The 26,550-nt window shown below is 45.6% G+C and overlaps 1 protein-coding gene and 2 long non-coding RNA genes across 46 annotated transcripts in view; all 3 read left to right on the top strand.

Annotated features, from left to right (window-relative positions):
* Positions 1 to 13,961, top strand: part of LOC127930253 (casein kinase I-like) — a 78,240-nt gene extending 64,279 nt beyond the window's left edge. The window contains 1 exon segment of the mRNA XM_052519812.1: positions 13,128 to 13,961. Coding sequence (XP_052375772.1) covers positions 13,128 to 13,178 — 51 coding nt within the window. The 3' untranslated portion in view covers positions 13,179 to 13,961.
* LOC127930254 (uncharacterized) lies at positions 8,150 to 9,377 on the top strand. Its single transcript, XR_008137505.1, has 3 exons — positions 8,150 to 8,294; positions 8,382 to 8,526; positions 8,666 to 9,377. It is a non-coding gene; the product is annotated as an uncharacterized LOC127930254 (long non-coding RNA).
* Positions 13,962 to 23,147: 9,186 nt separating the features above from the next.
* LOC127930257 (uncharacterized) lies at positions 23,148 to 26,546 on the top strand. Of its 44 annotated transcripts, none has more exons than XR_008137533.1 (4): positions 24,663 to 25,592; positions 25,625 to 25,672; positions 25,735 to 25,798; positions 25,926 to 26,546. It is a non-coding gene; the product is annotated as an uncharacterized LOC127930257 (long non-coding RNA). The 44 variants fall into 44 exon arrangements; XR_008137542.1 differs by having other exon boundaries at positions 25,625 to 25,656; XR_008137525.1 differs by having other exon boundaries at positions 23,148 to 25,798; positions 25,926 to 26,165; positions 26,214 to 26,546.
* The last annotated feature ends 4 nt before the right edge of the window (positions 26,547 to 26,550 follow it).

A 26,550-nucleotide genomic window follows, 5' to 3' on the forward strand; every position in this document is an offset into this window, starting at 1 on the left:
CCCTGTATATCCACCTCACAGGTTAGACACACACAACACCCTGTATATCCACCTCACAGGTTAGACACACACACACCCTGTATATCCACCCAGGTTAGACACACAACACCCTATATCCACCTCACAGGTTAGACACACACACACACCCTGTATATCCACCTCACAGGTTAGACACACACAACACCCTGTATATCCACCTCACAGGTTAGACACACACACACATATCACCCTGTATATCCACCTCACAGGTTAGACACACACACAACACCCTGTATATCCACCTCACAGGTTAGACACACACACAACACCCTGTATATCCACCTCACAGGTTAGACACACAACACCCTGTATATCCACCTCACAGGTTAGACACACCCACTTCTCACAGGTCTGAAAACCTTGTCATGTTTCTAGCCTTGTTTTAATTGTTCTTCATTCCTCTTCAACTCTCGCTGATGACACTTTAACGATGAACACCGCAGGGCCACAACCAGTCACACAGGAATGTGAAACCTTTTCACTGGCGTCATTAAAACACGGCTGTTGCAGGGTGTCAGTGTTTCCCCTATATTCATTTTTAGCAGTGGCGGGCCACCACTGAAGAAGACAAAACTTTTTTTTTTTTCAACTTAAAGGACTAAAACCAGATGTGAAGTGAAGTGTGTCGAAAAGATAACAGACTGATATATATTTAACATGAGATCGTCTTTGAGAACTAACAATCACCAATAGGGGCGGCAGGGTAGCCTAGTGGTTAGAGTGTAGAGGTGGCAGGGTAGCCTAGTGGTTAGAGTGTAGAGGTGGCAGGGTAGCCTAGTGGTTAGAGTGTAGAGGTGGCAGGGTAGCCTAGTGGTTAGAGTGTAGAGGTGGCAGGGTAGCCTAGTGGTTAGAGTGTAGAGGTGGCAGGGTAGCCTAGTGGTTAGAGTGTAGAGGTGGCAGGGTAGCCTAGTGGTTAGAGTGTAGAGGTGGCAGGGTAGCCTAGTGGTTAGAGTGTAGAGGTGGCAGGGTAGCCTAGTGGTTAGAGTGTAGAGGTGGCAGGGTAGCCTAGTGGTTAGAGTGTAGAGGTGGCAGGGTAGCCTAGTGGTTAGAGTGTAGAGGTGGCAGGGTAGCCTAGTGGTTAGAGTGTAGAGGTGGCAGGGTAGCCTAGTGGTTAGAGTGTAGAGGTGGCAGGGTAGCCTAGTGGTTAGAGTGTAGAGGTGGCAGGGTAGCCTAGTGGTTAGAGTGTAGAGGTGGCAGGGTAGCCTAGTGGTTAGAGTGTAGGGGCGGCAGGGTAGTCTAGTGGTTAGAGCGTTGGACTAGTAACCGGAAGGTTGCGAGTTCAAACCCCCGAGCTGACAAGGTACAACTCTGTCGTTCTGCCCCTGAACAGGCAGTTAACCCACTGTTCCCAGGCCGTCATTGAAAATAAGAATGTCTTGCCTGGTTAAATAAAGGTTAAAAAAAAGGTTAAAAAAAAGGATCCCATTTGGAACACACATCTAGGTGATGTGCTATTAGCCAAGTTGTAGTGTTGTTTTACCTCACACTCGGTTGTCTCCACCTCACCCCCCTCCTCTCACCCCCTCCTCTCACCCCTCCCTCCTCTCACCCCTCCCTCCTCTCACCCCTCCCTCCTCTCACCCCCCTCACCCCTCCTCCTCTCACCCCCTCCTCTCACCCCTCCTCCTCTCACCCCCCTCCTCTCACCCCTCCCTCCTCTCACCCCTCCTCCTCTCATCCCCCCGCCCTCCTCTCACCCTCTCACCCCTCCTCCTCTCACCCCCCTCCTCTCACCTCTCCTCCTCACACCCCGTAAGGCTCAGATCCAGAGTATGCCATAGTAGATACACCCCCCGTAAGGCTCAGATCCAGAGTATGCCATAGTAGATACACCCCCTAAGGCTCAGATCCAGAGTATGCCATAGTAGATACACCCCCGTAAGGCTCAGATCCAGAGTATGCCATAGTAGATACACCCCCCGTCTAGGCTCAGATCCAGAGTATGCCATAGTAGATACACCCCCGTAAGGCTCAGATCCAGAGTATGCCATAGTAGATACACCCCGTAAGGCTCCCTCCAGAGTATGCCATAGTAGATACACCCCCCTAAGGCTCAGATCCAGAGTATGCCATAGTAGATACACCCCCGTAAGGCTCAGATCCAGAGTATGCCATAGTAGATACACCCTCAGATCCAGAGTATGCCATAGGAGATACACCCCCGTAAGGCTCAGATCCAGAGTATGCCATAGGAGATACACCCCCTCCTCTCAGATCCAGAGTATGCCATAGTAGATACACCCCCTAAGGCTCAGATCCAGAGTATGCCATAGTAGATACACCCCCGTAAGGCTCAGATCCAGAGTATGCCATAGTAGATACACCCCCGTAAGGCTCAGATCCAGAGTATGCCATAGTAGATACACCCCGTAAGGCTCAGATCCAGAGTATGCCATAGTAGATACACCCCCCTAAGGCTCAGATCCAGAGTATGCCATAGTAGATACACCCCCCTAAGGCTCAGATCCAGAGTATGCCATAGTAGATACACCCCCGTAAGGCTCAGATCCAGAGTATGCCATAGTAGATACACCCCGTAAGGCTCAGATCCAGAGTATGCCATAGTAGATACACCCCCGTAAGGCTCAGATCCAGAGTATGCCATAGTAGATACACCCCAGAGTATGCCATAGATACACCCCGTAAGGCTCAGATCCAGAGTATGCCATAGTAGATACACCCCCGTAAGGCTCAGATCCAGAGTATGCCATAGTAGATACACCCCCCGTAAGGCTCAGATCCAGAGTATGCCATAGTAGATACACCCCCGTAAGGCTCAGATCCAGAGTATGCCATAGTAGATACACCCCCGTAAGGCTCAGATCCAGAGTATGCCATAGTAGATACACCCCGTAAGGCTCAGATCCAGAGTATGCCATAGTAGATACACCCCGTAAGGCTCAGATCCAGAGTATGCCATAGTAGATACACCCCCTCAGTAAGGCTCAGATCCAGAGTATGCCATAGTAGATACACCCCCGTAAGGCTCAGATCCAGAGTATGCCATAGTAGATACACCCCCAAAGGCTCAGATCCAGAGTATGCCATAGTAGATACACCCCCTATAAGGCTCAGATCCAGAGTATGCCATAGTAGATACACCCCCCGTAAGGCTCAGATCCAGAGTATGCCATAGTAGATACACCCCCAAGGCTCAGATCCAGAGTATGCCATAGTAGATACACCCCGTAAGGCTCAGATCCAGAGTATGCCATAGTAGATACACCCCCGTAAGGCTCAGATCCAGAGTAGCCATGTAGATACACCCCCTATGCCAAAATACACCCCGTAAGGCTCAGATCCAGAGTATGCCATAGTAGATACACCCCCCGTAAGGCTCAGATCCAGAGTATGCCATAGTAGATACACCCCGTAAGGCTCAGATCCAGAGTATGCCATAGTAGATACACCCCGTAAGGCTCAGATCTAGAGTATGCCATAGTAGATACACCCCGTAAGGCTCAGATCCAGAGTATGCCATAGTAGATACACCCCGTAAGGCTCAGATCCAGAGTATGCCATAGTAGATACACCCCCCGTAAGGCTCAGATCCAGAGTATGCCATAGTAGATACACCCCGTAAGGCTCAGATCCAGAGTATGCCATAGTAGATACACCCCCGTAAGGCTCAGATCCAGAGTATGCCATAGTAGATACACCCCCCCGTAAGGCTCAGATCCAGAGTATGCCATAGTAGATACACCCCCCCGTAAGGCTCAGATCCAGAGTATGCCATAGTAGATACACCCCCCGTAAGGCTCAGATCCAGAGTATGCCATAGTAGATACACCCCGTAAGGCTCAGATCCAGAGTATGCCATAGTAGATACACCCCCCGTAAGGCTCAGATCCAGAGTATGCCATAGTAGATACACCCCCGTAAGGCTCAGATCCAGAGTATGCCATAGTAGATACACCCCCCGTAAGGCTCAGATCCAGAGTATGCCATAGTAGATACACCCCCGTAAGGCTCAGATCCAGAGTATGCCATAGTAGATACACCCCCCCGTAAGGCTCAGATCCAGAGTATGCCATAGTAGATACACCCCCGTAAGGCTCAGATCCAGAGTATGCCATAGTAGATACACCCCCCGTAAGGCTCAGATCCAGAGTATGCCATAGTAGATACACCCCCCGTAAGGCTCAGATCCAGAGTATGCCATAGTAGATACACCCCCGTAAGGCTCAGATCCAGAGTATGCCATAGTAGATACACCCCCCGTAAGGCTCAGATCCAGAGTATGCCATAGTAGATACACCCCGTAAGGCTCAGATCCAGAGTATGCCATAGTAGATACACCCCCCGTAAGGCTCAGATCCAGAGTATGCCATAGTAGATACACCCCCGTAAGGCTCAGATCCAGAGTATGTCATAGTAGATACACCCCCGTAAGGCTCAGATCCAGAGTATGTCATAGTAGATACACCCCCGTAAGGCTCAGATCCAGAGTATGCCATAGTAGATACACCCCCGTAAGGCTCAGATCCAGAGTATGCCATAGTAGATACACCCCCCGTAAGGCTCAGATCCAGAGTATGCCATAGTAGATACACCCCCCGTAAGGCTCAGATCCAGAGTATGCCATAGTAGATACACCCCCCGTAAGGCTCAGATCCAGAGTATGCCATAGTAGATACACCCCCCGTAAGGCTCAGATCCAGAGTATGCCATAGTAGATACACCCCCCGTAAGGCTCAGATCCAGAGTATGCCATAGTAGATACACCCCCGTAAGGCTCAGATCCAGAGTATGCCATAGTAGATACACCCCCCGTAAGGCTCAGATCCAGAGTATGCCATAGTAGATACACCCCCGTAAGGCTCAGATCCAGAGTATGCCATAGTAGATACACCCCCCGTAAGGCTCAGATCCAGAGTATGCCATAGTAGATACACCCCCACCCCCGTAAGGCTCAGATCCAGAGTATGCCATAGTAGATACACCCCCGTAAGGCTCAGATCCAGAGTATGCCATAGTAGATACACCCCCGTAAGGCTCAGATCCAGAGTATGCCATAGTAGATACACCCCCGTAAGGCTCAGATCCAGAGTATGCCATAGTAGATACACCCCCCGTAAGGCTCAGATCCAGAGTATGCCATAGTAGATACACCCCCGTAAGGCTCAGATCCAGAGTATGCCATAGTAGATACACCCCCGTAAGGCTCAGATCCAGAGTATGCCATAGTAGATACACCCCCCCGTAAGGCTCAGATCCAGAGTATGCCATAGTAGATACACCCCCCCGTAAGGCTCAGATCCAGAGTATGCCATAGTAGATACACCCCCCCGTAAGGCTCAGATCCAGAGTATGCCATAGTAGATACACCCCCGTAAGGCTCAGATCCAGAGTATGCCATAGTAGATACACCCCCCGTAAGGCTCAGATCCAGAGTATGCCATAGTAGATACACCCCGTAAGGCTCAGATCCAGAGTATGCCATAGTAGATACACCCCCGTAAGGCTCAGATCCAGAGTATGCCATAGTAGATACACCCCCACCCCGTAAGGCTCAGATCCAGAGTATGCCATAGTAGATACACCCCCCGTAAGGCTCAGATCCAGAGTATGCCATAGTAGATACACCCCCGTAAGGCTCAGATCCAGAGTATGCCATAGTAGATACACCCCCCGTAAGGCTCAGATCCAGAGTATGCCATAGTAGATACACCCCCCGTAAGGCTCAGATCCAGAGTATGCCATAGTAGATACACCCCCAGAGTATGCCATAGTAAGGCTCAGATCCAGAGTATGCCATAGTAGATACACCCCCGTAAGGCTCAGATCCAGAGTATGCCATAGTAGATACACCCCCGTAAGGCTCAGATCCAGAGTATGCCATAGTAGATACACCCCCGTAAGGCTCAGATCCAGAGTATGCCATAGTAGATACACCCCCGTAAGGCTCAGATCCAGAGTATGCCATAGTAGATACACCCCACCCCGTAAGGCTCAGATCCAGAGTATGCCATAGTAGATACACCCCCCGTAAGGCTCAGATCCAGAGTATGCCATAGTAGATACACCCCGTAAGGCTCAGATCCAGAGTATGCCATAGTAGATACACCCCCGTAAGGCTCAGATCCAGAGTATGCCATAGTAGATACACCCCCGTAAGGCTCAGATCCAGAGTATGCCATAGTAGATACACCCCCCGTAAGGCTCAGATCCAGAGTATGCCATAGTAGATACACCCCCCGTAAGGCTCGGATCCAGAGTATGCCATAGTAGATACACCCCCCGTAAGGCTCAGATCCAGAGTATGCCATAGTAGATACACCCCCCGTAAGGCTCAGATCCAGAGTATGCCATAGTAGATACACCCCCCGTAAGGCTCAGATCCAGAGTATGCCATAGTAGATACACCCCGTAAGGCTCCACTCTGGAATCTCCGGTTCTGGAGGACCAGAAACATTCCATTCTGGAACTGTTGGTGATGTAATAAAGAAGAGATGGAGTTCTATCCACAGATTCAGTTCCACATTCTTTCCATGTTCCGCATTCCCCAATTAATAGGAATTCAAGTTCTCTAGAACAAGGATTCTAACCATCTCTGAACCCTCATGCCCTTGTAAAATAGTTCATAACCCCTGTACTTGACCTCAGCACTCCTTAACTTGGTCTGGTTCACCTTATGACCTTACAAGACTGTATGATATGGGCTATATAACATAAGTTTTAAGGTAGACCTTCACTGACCCAGACAATACCCTCTGTTTGGTTTAAGCTCTTCCATTCACCCTCTGTAGTGGACAGATTGAGACACATCTCATATACTAGTTGGACATTATTCTTCCCATGGTCCATACACAGGGCCTTCAGAAGGTATTCACAGCCCTTGACTTGATCCATATGTTATCACATCCTGAATTTAAAATGGATTACCTTTTAGATTTTGTCACTGATTTATACACAATACATTTTCTATCCTGAATACAAAAGCTTTATGTTTGGGACAAATCCAGTCCAACACTTCTCTGAGTACCGCTCTTCATATTCTCAAGCGTAGTGGTGGCTGCATCATGCTATGGGTATGCTTGTCATCGGCAAAGACTAGGAAGTTAAGGATAAAAAATAAACAGAATGGAGCTAAGCACAGCCACAATCCTAGAGGAAAACCTGGTTCATTCTGCTTTCCACCAGACACTGGGAGATTAATTCACCTTTCAGCAGGACAATAACCTAAAACACAAGGCCAAATATACACTGGAGTTGTTGCCCAAGACGACATTGACTGTTCCTGAGTGGCAGAGTTACAGTTTTGACTTAAATCAGCTTGAACATCTAAAGACTAGAAAATGGCTGTCTAGCAATGATCAACAACCAACTTGACAGAACTTGAAGAATTATAGAAAGAATAATGTGCAAATATTTGTACAATCCAGGTGTGTAAAGCTCTTAGAGACTCACCCAGAAATACTCCCAATAGTCTCTTTCGCCTGCTCCCAGGTCACTGCCAAAGGTGATTCCAACATGTATTGACTCAGGAGGTTGAATACTTATCTAATCAGTATATATTAGTGTGTTGTTTTCCATTTAATACATTTTTTAAATACAAGTTATAATTGTTCTTCCTCTTTGATGTTTTCTGTAAGTTCTCTGAGATGGCTGGGGTTTCTGTAAGTTCTCTGAGATGGCTGGGGTTTCTGTAAGTTCTCTGAGATGGCTGGGGTTTCTGTAAGTTATCTGAGATGGCTGGGGTTTCTGTAAGTTCTCTGAGATGGCTGGGGTTTCTGTAAGTTCTCTGAGATGGCTGGGGTTTCTGTAAGTTCTCTGAGATGGCTGGGGTTTCTGTAAGTTCTCTGAGATGGCTGGGTTTCTGTAAGTTCTCTGAGATGGCTGGGGTTTCTGTAAGTTCTCTGAGATGGCTGGGGTTTCTGTAAGTTCTCTGAGATGGCTGGGGTTTCTGTAAGTTCTCTGAGATGGCTGGGGTTTCTGTAAGTTCTCTGAGATGGCTGGGGTTTCTGTAAGTTCTCTGAGATGGCTGGGGTTTCTGTAAGTTCTCTGAGATGGCTGGGGTTTCTGTAAGTTCTCTGCTTGGGTTTCTGTAAGTTCTCTGAGATGGCTTGGGTTTCTGTAAGGTCTCTGAGATGGCTTGGGTTTCTGTAAGTTCTCTGAGATGGCTTGGGTTTCTGTAAGTTCTCTGAGATGGCTGGGGTTTCTGTAAGTCCTCTGAGATGGCTGGGGTTTCTGTAAGTTCTCTGAGATGGCTGGGGTTTCTGTAAGTTCTCTGAGATGGCTTGGGTTTCTGTAAGGTCTCTGAGATGGCTGGGGTTTCTGTATGTTCCCTGAGATGGCTGGGGTTTCTGTAAGGTCTCTGAGATGGCTGGGGTTTCTGTAAGTTCTCTGAGATGGCTGGGGTTTCTGTAAGTTCTCTGAGATGGCTGGGGTTTCTGTAAGTTCTCTGAGATGGCTGGGGTTTCTGTAAGTTCTCTGAGATGGCTGGGGTTTCTGTAAGTTCTCTGAGATGGCTGGGGTTTCTGTAAGGTCTCTGCTTGGGTTTCTGTAAGTCCTCTGAGATGGCTTGGGTTTCTGTAAGTTCTCTGAGATGGCTGGGGTTTCTGTAAGTTCCCTGAGATGGCTGGGGTTTCTGTAAGTTCTTTGAGATGGCTGGGGTTTCTGTAAGTTCTCTGCTTGGGTCTCTGTATGTAACAGCCACTGCCAAATGCCTGACTGCGTTTATACAGAAATAATGCATTAACTATAATCCACCTGCTACATCCAAACACCCTCATCCAAACTCTCATTTCAGTTTGATGTTCTCAAACTAAAGAGTGTGTGTGCAACCTGCCCTCCTTATTGAATGGACTGAATACAGCAAACGCCCTCAGCATTTAAACATGTATATTTGACCTTTATTTACCTAGGAAAGTCAGTTAAGAACAAATTCTTATTTACAATGACGGCCTAGGAACAGTGGGTTAACTGCCTTGTTCAGGGGCAGAACGACAGATATTTACTTTGTCAGTTCGGGGATTCGATCTAGCAACCTTTCAGTTTCTGGCCCAATGCTCTAAACACTAGGCTACCTGCTCTAACCACTAGGCTACCTGCTCTAACCACTAGGCTACCCTGCCTCTAACCACTAGGCTACCCTGCCTCTAACCACTAGGCTACCCTGCCTCTAACCACTAGGCTACCCTGCCTCTAGCCACTAGGCTACCCTGCCTCTAACCACTAGGCTACCCTGCCTCTAACCACTAGGCTACCCTGCCTCTAGCCACTAGGCTACCCTGCCTCTAGCCACTAGGCTACCCTGCCTAGAGCTACCCTGCCTCTAACCACTAGGCTACCCTGCCTCTAGCCACTAGGCTACCCTGCCTAGAGCTACCCTGCCTCTAACCACTAGGCTACCCTGCCTCTAGCCACTAGGCTACCCTGCCTCTAGCCACTAGGCTACCCTGCCTAGAGCTACCCTGCCTCTAACCACTAGGCTACCCTGCCTCTAACCACTAGGCTACCCTGCCTCTAACCACTAGGCTACCCTGCCTCTAACCACTAGGCTACCCTGCCTAGAGCTACCCTGCCTCTAACCACTAGGCTACCCTGCCTCTAACCACTAGGCTACCCTGCCTCTAACCACTAGGCTACCCTGCCTCTAACCACTAGGCTACCCTGCCTCTAACCACTAGGCTACCCTGCCTAGAGCTACCCTGCCTCTAACCACTAGGCTACCCTGCCTCTAACCAATAGGCTACCCTGCCTCTAACCACTAGGCTACCCTGCCTCTAACCACTAGGCTACCCTGCCTCTAACCACTAGGCTACCCTGCCTAGAGCTACCCTGCCTCTAACCACTAGGCTACCCTGCCTCTAACCACTAGGCTACCCTGCCTCTAACCACTAGGCTACCCTGCCTCTAACCACTAGGCTACCCTGCCTCTAACCACTGGATGTTCAGTTCGACTCTCTTCCTGTCTAGAGTCATAATCACTGTCCTCTAGTCACGTTAATACATCCTTCAGTCAGCTTATAGAAAGACCATGGTGTTCGGGACAACAGTGTCTGTTTTGGTTCTTTTGTTCTCTCTTGTCACTCAATGGCCCCTTCTCGCCCTCTAGTGGAGGGAGGCCACATTACAGCCCAGCCTCAGTCCTCTCCACAATCCTGTTGATTATCAAATCACATGTTATTGGTCACATACACATATTTAACAGATGTTATTGGTCACATATTTAACAGATGTTATTGGTCACATACACATATTTAACAGATGTTATTGGTCACATATTTAGCAGATGTTATTGGTCACATACACATATTTAACAGATGTTATTGGTCACATATTTAACAGATGTTATTGGTCACATATTTAACAGATGTTATTGGTCACATATTTAACAGATGTTATTGGTCACATATTTAACAGATGTTATTGGTCACATATTTAACAGATGTTATTGGTCACATATTTAACAGATGTTATTGGTCACATACACATATTTAACAGATGTTATTGGTCACATATTTAGCAGATGTTATTGGTCCATACACATATTTTACAGATGTTATTGGTCCATACACATATTTTACAGATGTTATTGGTCACATATTTAACAGATGTTATTGGTCACATACACATATTTAACAGATGTTATTGGTCACATATTTAACAGATGTTATTGGTCACATATTTAACAGATGTTATTGGTCACATACACATATTTAACAGATGTTATTGGTCACAAACACATATTTAACATTGTTATTGGTCACATACACATATTTAACAGATGTTATTGGTCACAAACACATATTTAACAGATGTTATTGGTCACAAACACATATTTAACAGATGTTATTGGTCACAAACACATATTTAACAGATGTTATTGGTCACAAACACATATTTAACAGATGTTATTGGTCACATATTTAACAGATGTTATTGGTCACATATTTAACAGATGTTATTGGTCACATACACATATTTAACATTGTTATTGGTCACATATTTAACAGATGTTATTGGTCACATATTTAACAGATGTTATTGGTCACATACACATATTTAACAGATGTTATTGGTCACATATTTAACAGATGTTATTGGTCACATACACATATTTAACAGATGTTATTGGTCACAAACACATATTTAACATTGTTATTGGTCACATATTTAACAGATGTTATTGGTCACATATTTAACAGATGTTATTGGTCCATACACATATTTAACAGATGTTATTGGTCACATATTTAACAATGTTATTGGTCACATATTTAACAGATGTTATTGGTCACATATTTAACAATGTTATTGGTCACATATTTAACAGATGTTATTGGTCACATATTTAACAGATGTTATTGGTCACATATTTAACAATGTTATTGGTCACATATTTAACAGATGTTATTGGTCACATATTTAACAATGTTATTGGTCACATATTTAACAGATGTTATTGGTCACATATTTAACAGATGTTATTGGTCACATATTTAACAGATGTTATTGGTCACATATTTAGCAGATGTTATTGGTCACATATTTAACAGATGTTATTGGTCACATATTTAACAGATGTTATTGGTCACATATTTAACAGATGTTATTGGTCACATATTTAACAGATGTTATTGGTCACATATTTAACAGATGTTATTGGTCACATATTTAACAGATGTTATTGGTCACATATTTAACAGATGTTATTGGTCACATATTTAGCAGATGTTATTGGTCCATACACATATTTTACAGATGTTATTGGTCACATATTTAATAGATGTTATTGGTCACATATTTAGCAGATGTTATTGGTCCATACACATATTTAGCAGATGTTATTGGTCACATATTTAACAGATGTTATTGGTCACACACATATTTAGCAGATGTTATTGGTCACATATTTAGCAGATGTTATTGGTCCATACACATATTTTACAGATGTTATTGGTCACATATTTAATAGATGTTATTGGTCACACACATATTTAACAGATGTTATTGGACACATATTTAGCAGATGTTATTGGTCACATGTTTAGCAGATGTTATTGGTCCATACACATATTTAGCAGATGTTATTGGTCACATATTTAACAGATGTTATTGGTCACATACACCTATTTAGTAGATGTTATTGGTGCTTAGGAGCTAGAAGCACATCTGCCCTAGTGGTCTCCCGAGTGTCGCAGCGGTCTGTAGTGAGGCCTCACTACAGACACTCTGGTTCGATTCCAGGTTGTATCGTAACCGGCTGTGATTAGGAGTCCCATAGGGCGGCGCACAATTGTCCCAGCATCGTCCGGGTTTGGCCGGTGTAGGCCGTCACTGTAAAATAAGAATTTGGTTAAAATATTTGTAAAAATGCCCGACAGCAGCTTCTATCTGAAGGTCATCAGACTGTTAAATAGCCATCACTAGCCGGCTTCCACCCTGTTATGTAACCCTGCACATTAGAGGCTGCTGCCCCATATACAGTGGGGAGAACAAGTATTTGATGCACTGTCGATTTTGCAGGTTTTCCTACTTACAAAGCATGTAGAGGTCTGTAATTTTTAGCATAAGTACACTTCAACTGTGAGAGACGGAATCTAAAACAAAAATCCAGAAAATCACATTGTATGATTTTTAAGTAATTAATTTGCATTTTATTGCATGACATAAGTATTTGATACATCAGAAAAGCAGAACTTGATATTTCGTTCAGAAATCTTTGTTTGTAATTACAGAGATCATATGTTTCCTGTAGTTCTTGACCAGGTTTACACACACTGCAGCAGGGATTTTGGCCCACTCCTCCAAACAGACCTTCTCCAGATCCTTCAGGTTTCAGGGCTGTCGCTGGGAAATACGAACTTTCAACTCCCTCCAAAGATTTTCTATTGGGTTCAGGTCTGGAGACTGGCTAGGCCACTCCAGGACCTTGAGATGCTTCTTACGGAGCCTGGCTGGCTGGCTGGCTCTATAACCTGGATGTTTGTAGACTATAGACTGTAATATTTGAGGGCTGTCCCTCCCTCCCTCCCTCCTGTGTGTTGTGTTCAACCTCTTAAATCCCTCCCCTTTTCTAACGTGTAATGTCACTATCTATGGTTACTGTACTAACTTCTCTGTCTCTCTGTCGTCTCCAGGCTCTCTCTCGTGTCACCCCCAGTGGCCTCCAGTCAGCAGCCCCTCGATGAGTCCCTCTGCCCCCATCAGCACCACCATCACCACCCTGGAGGGTTAAACCATGCACGGCCCTAACCATACCACACACCAACACACACACCATACCACACACCAACACACACACCATACCACACACCATACCACACACCAACACACACACCAACACACACACCAACACACACACCATACCACACACCAACACACACACCATACCACACACCAACACACACACCAACACACACACCATACCACACACACCAACACACACACCATACCACACACCAACACACACACCAACACACACACCATACCACACACCAACACACACACCAACACACACACCATACCACACACACCAACACACACACCATACCACACACCAACACACACACCATACCACACACCAACACACACTTCAATACCTGGAGGACGCTTACTGAAACAACCAGTCGACCCATCGGATGCCTGGACTCTTACACAATCAACCAATCAAAAGGCAGGACAAGGACCTCGTCATCCGCTAGCAACTCCATCCATCCAACCAGCCAATCAAAACACACAGACTGATGCTCTGCCTCTTTGACATCAACTGATCTCTGCTAAGTAACAAGCTCATGCTGTTGTAACAGGGTGGACGACACACACACTCTCTCACACACACACTCTCTCACACACACACTCTCTCACACACACACTCTCTCACACACACACTCTCTCACACACACACTCTCTCACACACACACACACACACACACACACACACACACACACACACACACACACACACACACACACACGACTCAGAGAGCGTTCAGCCGTGCTCATCGGGGATGGAGGAGGAGGAGATGAGACGGGGATGGAGGAGGAGATGAGACAGGGATGGAGGAGGAGAAACAAGAGAGGGGGGAAGGAGGGATCTTGTTGCCCATGGCACACCCAGAACAGTCACTGCCCCCCCCACCCCTCTGCTTTCGTGAACCCCAGCGAGGACACTGACATGGGGCACAGAGACCTGCTTAACGCCCCTTACACACCTCCTCCTCCATCACTTCTCTCCCTCTCTCCTCCTCCATCACTTCTTCTCTTCCTCTCTCCTCCATCACTTCTTCTCTCCCTCTCTCCCATCCTCCATCACTTCTCTCCCTCTCTCTCCTCCATCACTTCTCTCTCCTCCTCCATCACTTCTCTCCCTCTCTCTCCCCCCCATCACTTCTCTCTCCTCCTCCATCACTTCTCTCTCTCTGTCCTCCTCCATCACTTCTCTCTCTCTCTCTCCTCCTCCATCACTTCTCTCCCTCTCTCTCCTCCTCCTTCACTTCTCTCCCTCTCTCTCCTCCTCCTTCACTTCTCTCCCTCTCTCTCCTACTCCATCACTTCTCTCTCCTCCCCCATCACTTCTCTCTCCTACTCCATCACTTCTCTCTCCTCCATCACTTCTCCTACATCACTTCTCTCTCTCCTCCCCCATCACTTCTCTCTCTCCTCCTCCTCACTTCTCTCCCTCTCTCTCCTCCCCCATCACTTCTCTCTCCTCCCCATCACTTCTCTCTCCTCCTCCGTCACTTCTCTCCCTCTCTCTCCTCCTCCTTCACTTCTCTCCCTCTCTCTCTCCTCCTTCACTTCTCTCTCCTACTCCATCACTTCTCTCTCCTCCCCATCACTTCTCTCTCCTCCTCCGTCACTTCTCTCCCTCTCTCTCCTCCTCCTTCACTTCTCTCCCTCTCTCTCCTCCTCCATCACTTCTCTCTCCTACTCCATCACTTCTCTCTCCTCCATCACTTCTCCTACATCACTTCTCTCCTCTCTCTCCTCCCCCATCACTTCTCTCTCATCCTCCATCACTTCTCTCCCTCTCTCTCCTCCATCACTTCTCTCTCTCCTCCTCCATCACTTGTCTCCCTCTGTCCTCCTCCATCACTTGTCTCCCTCTGTCCTCCTCCATCACTTGTCTCCCTCTGTCCTCCTCCATCACTTGTCTCCCTCTGTCCTCCTCCATCACTTGTCTCCCTCTGTCCTCCTCCATCACTTGTCTCCCTCTGTCCTCCTCCATCACTTGTCTCCCTCTGTCCTCCTCCATCACTTGTCTCCCTCTGTCCTCCTCCATCACTTGTCTCCCTCTGTCCTCCTCCATCACTTCTCTCCCTCTCTCTCCTCCTCCATCACTTCTCTCTCTCTCCTCCGTCACTTCTCTCTCTCCTCCTCCGTCACTTGTCTCCCTCTCTCTCCTCCTCCTTCACTTCTCTCCCTCTCTCTCCTCCTCCATCACTTCTCTCTCCTCCCCCATCATTTCTCTCTCTCCTCCTCCGTCACTTCTCTCCCTCTCTCTCTCTCCGTCACTTCTCTCCCATCACTTCTCTCCCTCTCTCTCCTACTCCGTCACTTCTCTCAATCTCTCTCCTACTCCGTCACTTCTCTCCCTCTCTCTCCTCCTCCGTCACTTCTCTCCTCTCTCTCCTCCTCCATCACTTCTCTCTCCTACTCCATCACTTCTCTCTCCTACTCCATCACTTCTCTCTCCTACTCCATCACTTCTCTCTCCTACTCCATCACTTCTCTCTCCTACTCCATCACTTCTCTCTCCTACTCCATCACTTCTCTCTCCTCCCCCATCACTTCTCTCTCTCCTCCCCATCACTTCTCTCTCTCTCCCCCCATCACTTGTCTCCCTCTCTCTCTCCTCCGTCACTTGTCTCCCTCTCTCTCCTCCTCCGTCACTTCTCTCCCTCTCTCTCCTCCTCCTTCACTTCTCTCCTCTCTCTCCTCCTCCTTCACTTCTCTCCCTCTCTCTCCTCCTCCTTCACTTCTCTCCCTCTCTCTCCTCCTCCATCACTTCTCTCTCTCCTCCTCCGTCACTTGTCTCCCTCTCTCTCCTCCTCTGTCACTTCTCTCCCTCTCTCTCCTCCTCCTTCACTTCTCTCCCTCTCTCTCCTCCTCCATCACTTCTCTCTCCTCCCCCATCATTTCTCTCTCTCCTCCTCCGTCACTTCTCTCCCTCTCTCTTCTCCTCCGTCACTTCTCTCCCATCACTTCTCTCTCTCCTACTCCGTCACTTCTCTCAATCTCTCTCCTCCTCCGTCACTTCTCTCCCTCTCTCTCCTCCTCCGTCACTTCTCTCTCTCTCTCCTCCTCCGTCACTTCTCTCAATCTCTCTCCTACTCCATCACTTCTCTCTCTCCTCCTCCGTCACTTCTCTCCCTCTCTCTCCTCCTCCGTCACTTCACTCCCTCTCTCTCCTCCTCCATCACTTCTCTCTTTCTCCTCCTCCGTCACTTCTCTCCCTCTCTCTCCTCCTCCGTCACTTCTCTCTCCTCCTCCGTCACTTCTCTCCCTCTCTCTCCTACTCCGTCACTTCTCTCTCCTCCTCCGTCACTTCTCTCCCTCTCTCTCCTCCTCCGTCACTTCTCTCTCCTCCTCCGTCACTTCTCTCCCTCTCTCTCCCTCCTCCGTCACTTCTCCTACATCACTTCTCTCCCATCACTTCTCTCCCTCTCTCTCCTACTCCGTCACTTCTCTCCCTCTCTCTCCTACTCCGTCACTTCTCTCCCTCGCTCTCCTCCTCCGTCACTTCTCTCCCTCTCTCTCCTACTCCGTCACTTCTCTCCCTCTCTCTCCTACTCCGTCACTTGTCTCCCTCTCTCTCCTCCTCCATCACTTCTCTCTCTCCCCCCCATCACTTCTCTCTCTCCCCCATCACTTCTCTCTCTCTCTCCTCCTCCGTCACTGCTCTCTCTCCTCCTCCTCCGTCACTTCTCTCACTCTCTCTCTCCTCCTCCGTCACTTCTCTCACTCTCTCTCCTCCTCCGTCACTTCTCTCTCCTCCTCCGTCACTTCTCTCCCTCTCTCTCCTCCTCCGTCACTTCTCCTACATCACTTCTCTCCCATCACTTCTCTCCCTCTCTCTCCTACTCCGTCACTTCTCTCCCTCTCTCTCCTACTCCGTCACTTCTCTCCCTCTCTCTCCTACTCCGTCACTTCTCTCCTCTCTCTCCTCCTCCATCACTTCTCTCCCTCTCTCTCCTCCTCCATCACCCTCTCTTCCTCCATCACCCTCTCTCCCTCTCTCTCCTCCTCCATCACCCTCTCTCCCTCTCTCTCCCTCTCCATCACCCTCTCTCCCTCTCTCTCCTACTCCATCACTTCTCTCCCTCTCCTCAGCCCAGTCTCCTCCATCACCCTCTCTCTCCTCCTCCATCACCCTCTCTCCCTCTGTCGTCCTCCATGCTGAACCAGATGCTCCTCCCAGCCAGACAGTTCTCCTCCATGCTGACCAGATGCTCCTCCCAGCCAGACAGTTCTCCTCCATCACCCTCTCTCCCTCTGCTGCTGAACCAGATGCTCCTCCCAGCCAGACAGTTCTCTCCATCACCCTCTCTCCAGCCTGTCTGTCCTCCATGCTGAACCAGATGCTCCTCCCAGCCAGACAGTTCTCCTCCATCACCCTCTCTCTCCCTCCTCCATCACCCTCTCCCCTCTCTCCCTCTGTCCCTCCATGCTGAACCAGATGCTCCTCCCAGCCAGACAGTTCTCCATCCCATCACCTCTCTCTCCCAGATCTCCCAGCCAGACAGTCTCCTCCATCACCCTCTCCTGTCTGCTGAACCAGATGCTCCTCCCAGCCAGACAGTTCTCCTCCATCACCCTCTCTCCCTCTGTCGTCCTCCATGCTGAACCAGATGCTCCTCCCAGCCAGACAGTTCTCCTCCAGAGTTGCTGTCCTGATAAAACCATCAGCTTGTTTCTCTTTCCTCTGGTCTTTTACTTTATTTACTTGACTTTTTCCTCTGTTTGTATTTTAGGTGAAGTTGATTAAAAGTTGTTTGTACCGGCAGTGTTCTACACTGACTGTGAGTGTTGCTGTTTTTATACGGTTGAGAATATCAACTGACTCATGCCAATCATAAATCGTGTCTAAGTGAAAAGTCAAGTGTGTTTTCTGTTTGAAAGAGAGACGATGGGAGTAATATTGAATGAATAACCCCTAATTGAAACTCTGAAGGTCATGTGAGAGAGGTCTGTTTGTGCAGCGGGAGATGGCCTGGGTTCCATTTTGTGTCCTCAAAAGACTCTCTTAATCCCCACAATGCAATGCCGAGAAAGAGAGTACTATTCTCCAACTGGACAGCGGGTTTGTTTTAGAGGGAAGACGTTTTAATGTGTCCCAAACACCACCTTACTCCCTATGGGCTCTGGTCCATTTTATTGGTCACATACACGTGTTCAGCCGATGTGGGTGTAGCTATATGCTTGTGGACTGAATAGGGAATAGGGTGCTGCTTGCCGATGTGGTGTAGCTACATGCTTGTGGACTGAATAGGGATTAGGGTGCTGCTTGCCGATGTGGGTGTAGCTACATGCTTGTGGACTGAATAGGGATTAGGGTGCTGCTTGCCGATGTTGGTGTAGCTACATGCTTGTGGACTGAATAGGGATTAGGGTGCTGCTTGCCGATGTGGGTGTAGCTACATGCTTGTGGACTGAATAGGGAATAGGGTGCTGCTTGCCGATGTTGGTGTAGCTACATGCTTGTGGACTGAATAGGGATTAGGGTGCTGCTTGCCGATGTGGGTGTAGCTACATGCTTGTGGACTGAATAGGGAATAGGGTGCTGCTTGCCGATGTGGGTGTAGCTACATGCTTGTGGACTGAATAGGGAATAGGGTGCTGCTTGCCGATGTGGGTGTAGCTATATGCTTGTGGACTGAATAGGGAATAGGGTGCTGCTTGCCGATGTGGGTGTAGCTATATGCTTGTGGACTGAATAGGGATTAGGGTGCTGCTTGCCGATGTGGGTGTAGCTATATGCTTGTGGACTGAATAGGGAATAGGGTGCTGCTTGCCGATGTGGGTGTAGCTATATGCTTGTGGACTGAATAGGGTGCTGCTTGCCGATGTGGGTGTAGCTACATGCTTGTGGACTGAATAGGGAATAGGGTGCTGCTTGCCGATGTGGGTGTAGCTACATGCTTGTGGACTGAATAGGGAATAGGGTGCTGCTTGCCGATGTGGGTGTAGCTACATGCTTGTGGACTGAATAGGGTGCTGCTTGCCGATGTGGGTGTAGCTACATGCTTGTGGACTGAATAGGGAATAGGGTGCTGCTTGCCGATGTGGGTGTAGCTACATGCTTGTGGACTGAATAGGGATTAGGGTGCTGCTTGCCGATGTTGGTGTAGCTACATGCTTGTGGACTGAATAGGGAATAGGGTGCTGCTTGCCATGTGGGTGTAGCTACATGCTTGTGGACTGAATAGGGAATAGGGTGCTGCTTGCCGATGTGGGTGTAGCTACATGCTTGTGGACTGAATAGGGAATAGGGTGCTGCTAGTGCCGATGTGGGTGTAGCTACATGCTTGTGGACTGAATAGGGAATGCCGATGTGGGTGTAGCTACATGCTTGTGGACTGAATAGGGATTAGGGTGCTGCTTGCCAATGTGGGTGTAGCTACATGCTTGTGGACTGAATAGGGAATAGGGTGCTGCTTGCAGATCCCTGTGGGTGTAGCTCCTCTTGTTCTGAAGGTGACTGCTTGTGGACTGAATAGGGAATAGGGTGCTGCTTGCCGACCTCGTCTATCTTCAGCCTAGCTTCCTGCTTCTGGACTGAATAGGGAATAGGTCTGTTTGCCGATCTCTGTAGCCTCCTGCTTGTGGACTGAATAGGGAATAGGGTGCTGTTTCTCCATCACGATGTCTTCAGCCTCCTCTTCCTCTTCTGTGAATCACCCTGCTAGTCAGACTGTTTAGGGATAGGGTGCTGCTTCAGCCCTGTTCCTCTAGCTACATGCTTGTGGACTGAATGGGGATTAGCCTGCTGCTTGCTCTTCGATGTGAATCACCCTGTGTCAGCTGTTTCTCCATCACCTCGCTTGTTCAGACTGAATAGGGAATAGGGTGCTGTTTCTCCATCACCTCGTGTCCTCTCCTCTGTTGTTAAATCACTGGGAGAAAGCAGATCCTCTACTGTTCTGAAGGTGACTGTGTGTGTGTGACAGTTTTAAATAAGGACTGGTTGTTTGTCCATAGGGATGGGATGGGATGGGGGGGGGTTGCTGATGTCTTCTCTGCTAGTCAGTCTATTTCTCCATCACCTCGTCTCTCTTCAGCCTCTTCTTCCTCTTCTGCTGTGAATCACCCTGCTAGTCAGTCTGTTTCTCCATCACCTCGTCTCTCTTCAGCCTCCTCTTCCTCTTCTGCTGTGAATCACCCTGCTAGTCAGTCTGTTTCTCCATCACCTCGTCTCTCTTCAGCCTCCTCTTCCTCTTCTGCTGTGAATCACCCTGCTAGTCAGTCTGTTTCTCCATCACCTCGTCTCTCTTCAGCCTCCTCTTCCTCTTCTGCTGTGAATCACCCTGCTAGTCAGTCTGTTTCTCCATCACCTCGTCTCTCTTCAGCCTCCTCTTCCTCTTCTGCTGTGAATCACCCTGCTAGTCAGTCTGTTTCTCCATCACCTCGTCTCTCTTCAGCCTCCTCTTCCTCTTCTGCTGTTGGGGTTCACCCGTCTCCACTCTCATGTAGCAGTTCATTTTGTTGTTGAACTTATTGGTCAGTTAAATGTGTGTTGGGGGTCTGCTTTAAAATGCCTATTTCAACCTATGCTTTCAATCCACCACAATCTCAAACTTTTTTTTATTTTTTATTTTGGTATCAATCAATATTTTCAAATGTTTTTAACGTAATGAAACTACGTTTCTAAGAAGAAAAAAGTGATCTGGTAATTGCCAGAGAGCAAAGTCGGGTTTGGTGGATGTACAGGAGACTATCGACCAATGCTACGTTTCTCTCTCTTCTGGTTGTCCTATTGGTTAGTTCAGGAAGAGGGCCAACCCACTGGTCACATCATTCAGTGTAGTACTGCCTCAGGGTTCTGTAGGCCTTTTCTGTAGTCTGGGTTAAAGGGGGGTTTAGTGGTAGCCTGTTCCTGGATCAGTTTGTGCTGTCTTGTCAACTTTATCACTCAGTGCATTATAATTAGTGACAAGGAGTTGGCAAGAGAGTCCAACCAGATCTGAGACCAGACTAGTTTAGTGCGTCTGTCTTCTGTTGTCATGTATATAGGATGTACCTAGTACTCAACGGTGAAATATCATGTCTGCATTAGGAGCTGGTAGCAGTTCCAGGATCAGATGTATTGTTTTCCTCCTAATGGTTAAGGTTAGGAGTTAGTTGGATAACCTGATCCTAGATCTGTGGTTAGGGTTAAGTTCTACCTCCAGCTCTGTATTAGCCACTGTGTGTAGTATGATGATGATGATGATGATGAAGGTAGTGTATGGGAGGGGGGTTGAATGCTTCACTCCATTGTAGTTTTGGGTAAGTTAGTTTTAAACCGTCGAACCGACCGGCTGATGGTCTCAAAAAAAAAAAAACTCCCACCTCATTCTCTTCAGTGTGGGATTGTGGGTAATGACGATAAAGGTACACTTGTTAAGTACAGTTCTCTACGTGGGATCTCTCGTTTCTCTCTGGGTATGTCGTGTCTTTCCCTTCTCTCTTTTATTTCCTTCTTGTTTTGTGTTTGCATATCTACGTGGGGACGGACTCCGGAAACCTTGCGTTGGTTCCCACAATGCATCACTCACTGAGTCATGGGAAGTCTTGTCGTCAGTTTTGCTCATCATTTGTAATGCCACTGTATTTGTGTATTTTAAAATTGTGTAAATAAATGAATAAGTCCTTGTACACTTGTGTCACTACAGTTTTCATTGATGAGCATGTGGCTTCAGCAGTCAAACTGTTTTATAACGTTGTTAGACTCTGTTTTATAACGTTGTTAGACTCTGTTTTATAATGTTGTTAGACTCTGTTTTATAACGTTGTTAGACTGTTTTATAACATTGTTAGACTCTGTTTTATAACGTTGTTAGACTTTTATAACATTGTTAGACTGTTTTATAGCGTCTCTGTTTTATAATGACCATAATTGTTGTGTTTTTAGACTTGTTTTATAACGTTGTTAGACTCTGTTTTATAACGTTTAGTTTTTAGCTGTTTTATAACGTTGTTAGAACGGTTGTTAGTTTTACGTTGTTAGACTGTTTTATAACGTTGTTAGACTCTGTTTTAGTTGTTAGACTGTTTTATAACGTTGTTAGTCTCTGTTTTATAACGTTGTTAGACCTGTTTTATAATGTTGTTAGACTCAAACAAGTTTTATAATGTTTTTAGCACTGTTTTATAACGTTGTTAGTCTCTGTTTTATAACGTTGTTAGACTCTGTTTTATCCACTCTGTTTTATAATGTTGTTAGCTTGGACTGTTTTATAACATTGTTAGACTGTTAGTGTTGTTCGCCTTTATAATGTTGTTAGACCCCTACCACTGAGGAAGTACAGTTCCCGCTCAGCCCAGTCAAAACTGTTCGCTGCTCTGGCCCCCAATGGTGGAACAAACTCCCTAGACGCCAGGACAGCGGAGTCAATCACCACCTTCCGTGAAACCCCACCTCTTTAAGGAATACCTAGGATAGGATAAAGTAATTTTCACACTCCCTTTTAAAAGATTTAGATGCCTTTTATAACGTTGTTCCACTGGATGTCATTGAATGCATAACGTTGTTAGTCAATAACCACTTAAATGTTTTATAACGGTTAGACTCTGTTTTATAACGTTGTTAGACTGTTTTATAACGTTGTTAGACTGTTTTATAACGTTGTTAGACTATAACGTTGTTAGACTCTGTTTTATAACGTTGTTAAACATTGTTAGACTCTGTTTTATAACGTTGTTAGACTCTGTTTTATAACGTTGTTAGTCTCTGTTTTATAACGTTGTTAGACTCTGTTTTATAACGTTGTTAGACTGCTCTAGTTGTTTTATAACGTTGACTTTTTATAACTGACTCTGTTTTATAACGTGACTCAATGCAATCAATCAAATTGTTATTTATATAGTTAGACTCTGTATTATAGCGTTGAAACTAAAACCCCAAACAGCAAGCTGTAAATGTAAATGTAAAAGTATAACGTTGTTAGACTCTGTTTTATAATGTTGTTAGACTCTGTTTTATAACGTTGTTAGTCTCTGTTTTATAACGTTGTTAGACTCTGTTTTATAACGTTGTTAGACTGTTTTATAACATTGTTAGACTCTGTTTTATAACGTTGTTAGACTCTGTTTTATAACGTTGTTAGACTCTGTTTTATAACGTTGTTAGACTGCTGTTTTATAACGTTGTTAGACTGTTTTATAACGTTGTTAGACTCTGTTTTATAACGTTGTTAGACTCTGTTTTATAACGTTGTTAGACTCTGTTTTATAATGTTGTTAGACTCTGTTTTATAACGTTGTTAGACTCTGTTTTATAACGTTGTTAGACTCTGTTTTATAACGTTGTTAGACTCTGTTTTATAACGTTGTTAGACTCTGTTTTATAACGTTGTTAGACTCTGTTTTATAACGTTGTTAGACTCTGTTTTATAACGTTGTTAGACTCTGTTTTATAACGTTGTTAGACTCTGTTTTATAACGTTGTTAGTCTCTGTTTTATAACGTTGTTAGACTCTGTTTTATAACGTTATAAGCTATGTTATTTATTGAAAGTACCTGGAATTTTGCAAACATAATCTTCACCCAGGTGAGGTCATAGCCTGCATTCAGCCCAGATTATGGCTGCGTCCCAATCGTCTAAAGACGCGTCCTCTGCTTCGTCTACACACAGATCTGAAACTATAGGATGTAGGTGCGAGAAATAATTATCCTTGATTTGCTTCCACAGCTCAACCGCTTACAGATCAGTGCAGAATGAAAGCTCGTCTTTATTGGACGAGTTCACAAAGGTCCCGCCCTGTTTCGACCCGTTTGTTTTCCGATTGGTTCCTGATGAGTACGACCGCAGGTTCACCCAGATGTTCACATATTAGCCTTTTCGAAGACATTGACAAACGGTACACACACTTTTGAACACAATACACACGTAGATCATAGAGCGGTTCGGACTGTATAGACCTTCGCGATACATGTCGTAGTACCACAGCATAGACACACTAATACACCCAAGAGACGTCTGTTTTTGGGGGTCGTGAGAGCGGTTTGAAACTAGGAGAAGAACAATATTTTACAAAGGACATATTTGTGTAGTGTGTGTTCAGTAGTTGTGCTATTAATAAAAATGACTACTCTGTTTGCATTCTTTAGGAAGTTTTAAACAGAAATGAAATTGCACAACTGACAAATGAACCCAACAGAATGTCAACAAGCAACATACACAGGAAATGACCTCAGCGTGGAACATTGTGATTGTGTCAGTGTGTGAGTGTCTGTGTACGTGCATGTGGTTTGTGTAACGATTTTACCACAGAACCGGAGGAAAGAGGTGACATGTGTTCAATGGAAGCAGCAGATGCTAAAAAGAGGACACACACACACACACAGACACACACACAGACACACACACAGACACACACACAGACACACACACACTCACACAGACAGACACAGACACACACACACACACACACAGACACTCACACACACACACACACACACAGTCACACACACACACACACACACACACACAAGGCAGGGCAGCAGGGAGCAGCTCTCTCCTTATTTAACATCAACCAGAGTGACGTCAACAAAACCCCAGAACTAGAACATGGCAGTTTATTCAGTCATTATTCATTTTACATTTACATTTAAGTCATTTAGCAGACGCTCTTATCCAGAGCGACTTACAAATTGGTGCATTCACCTTATGACATCCATCACTCAGGACAAGTATGACAGAAACACACATGGGTCTACAGAGTCAAGGTGGATACTCAGGACAAGTATGACAGAAACACATGGTTCCACACAGTCAAGGTGTATACTCAGAACAAGTTTGACTAAAACACACATGGTTCTACAGAGTCAAGGTGGATACTCAGAACAAGTATGACAGAAACACACATGGTTCCACACAGTCAAGGTGTATACTCAGAACAAGTATGACAGAAACACACATGGTTCCACAGAGTCGAGGTGGATACTCAGAACAAGTATGACAGAAACACACATGGTTCCACACAGTCAAGGTGTATACTCAGGACAAGTATGACTGAAACACACATGGTTCCACACAGTCGTGCTTGGAAGTGCTCTGATAACCAACATTTGGGAGTTTGGGAAATATTCTAAGGTACTGATATTCTAAGGTACTAATATTCTAAGGAGGTACTAATATTCTACGGTACTAATATTCTAAGGTACTGTTAGTCTAAGGTACTAATATTCTAAGGTACAAATATTCTATGGTACTAATATTCTAAGGTACTAATATTCTAAGGTACTGTTAGTCTAAGGTACTAATATTCTAAGGTACTAATATTCTAAGGTACTGTTAGTCTAAGGTACTAATATTCTAAGGTACTAATATTCTAAGGTACAAATATTCTATGGTACTAATATTCTAAGGTACTAATATTCTAAGGTACTAATATTCTAAGGTACTGATATTCTAAGGTACTGATATTCTAAGGTACTGTTAGTCTAAGGTACTAATATTCTAAGGTACTAATATTCTAAGGTACAAATTCTATGGTACTAATATTCTAAGGTACTAATATTCTAAGGTACTGTTAGTCTAAGGTACTAATATTCTAAGGTACTGATATTCTAAGGTACTGATATTCTAAGGTACTAATATTCTAAGGTACTGTTATTCTAAGGTACTAATATTCTAAGGTACTAATATTCTAAGGTACTAATATTCTAAGGTACTAATATTCTAAGGTACTGATATTCTAAGGTACTAATATTCTAAGGTACTATATTCTAAGGTACTAATATTCTAAGGTACTAATATTCTAAGGTACTGTTAGTCTAAGGTACTAATATTCTAAGGTACTGTTAGTCTAAGGTACTAATATTCTAAGGTACTAATATTCTAAGGTACTAATATTCTAAGGTACTAATATTCTAAGGTACTAATATTCTAAGGTACAAATATTCTATGGTACTAATATTCTAACGTACTAATATTCTAAGGTACTGTTAGTCTAAGGTACTAATATTCTAAGGTACTGTTAGTCTAAGGTACTAATATTCTAAGGTACTGATATTCTAAGGTACTGATATTCTAAGGTACTAATATTCTAAGGTACTAATATTCTAAGGTACTGATATTCTAAGGTACTAATATTCTAAGGTACTGTTAGTCTTCATGTCTCATCTACTATCTGATGTAATCAAAGTGCCAAATAACAAAAATAATGAGATCTGACTCCAATTAGATATTTAAGGATCTAAACTTGAATAAGATTATAAACATATCATCTGTACTGAGCCACTGACAAGAACAATAAACCTTGTCTTTAAATTCTGGCTTGTTGTTTATGTGGTGTTTTCAATTCTAACTCTGTGAGGTGTTTAGTTTCATTGTGTAGCTCCCAACAGATAAACACA

Source organism: Oncorhynchus keta, chromosome 5 (genome assembly GCF_023373465.1).
Source record: "Oncorhynchus keta strain PuntledgeMale-10-30-2019 chromosome 5, Oket_V2, whole genome shotgun sequence".
Classification (NCBI taxonomy): domain Eukaryota; kingdom Metazoa; phylum Chordata; class Actinopteri; order Salmoniformes; family Salmonidae; genus Oncorhynchus; species Oncorhynchus keta.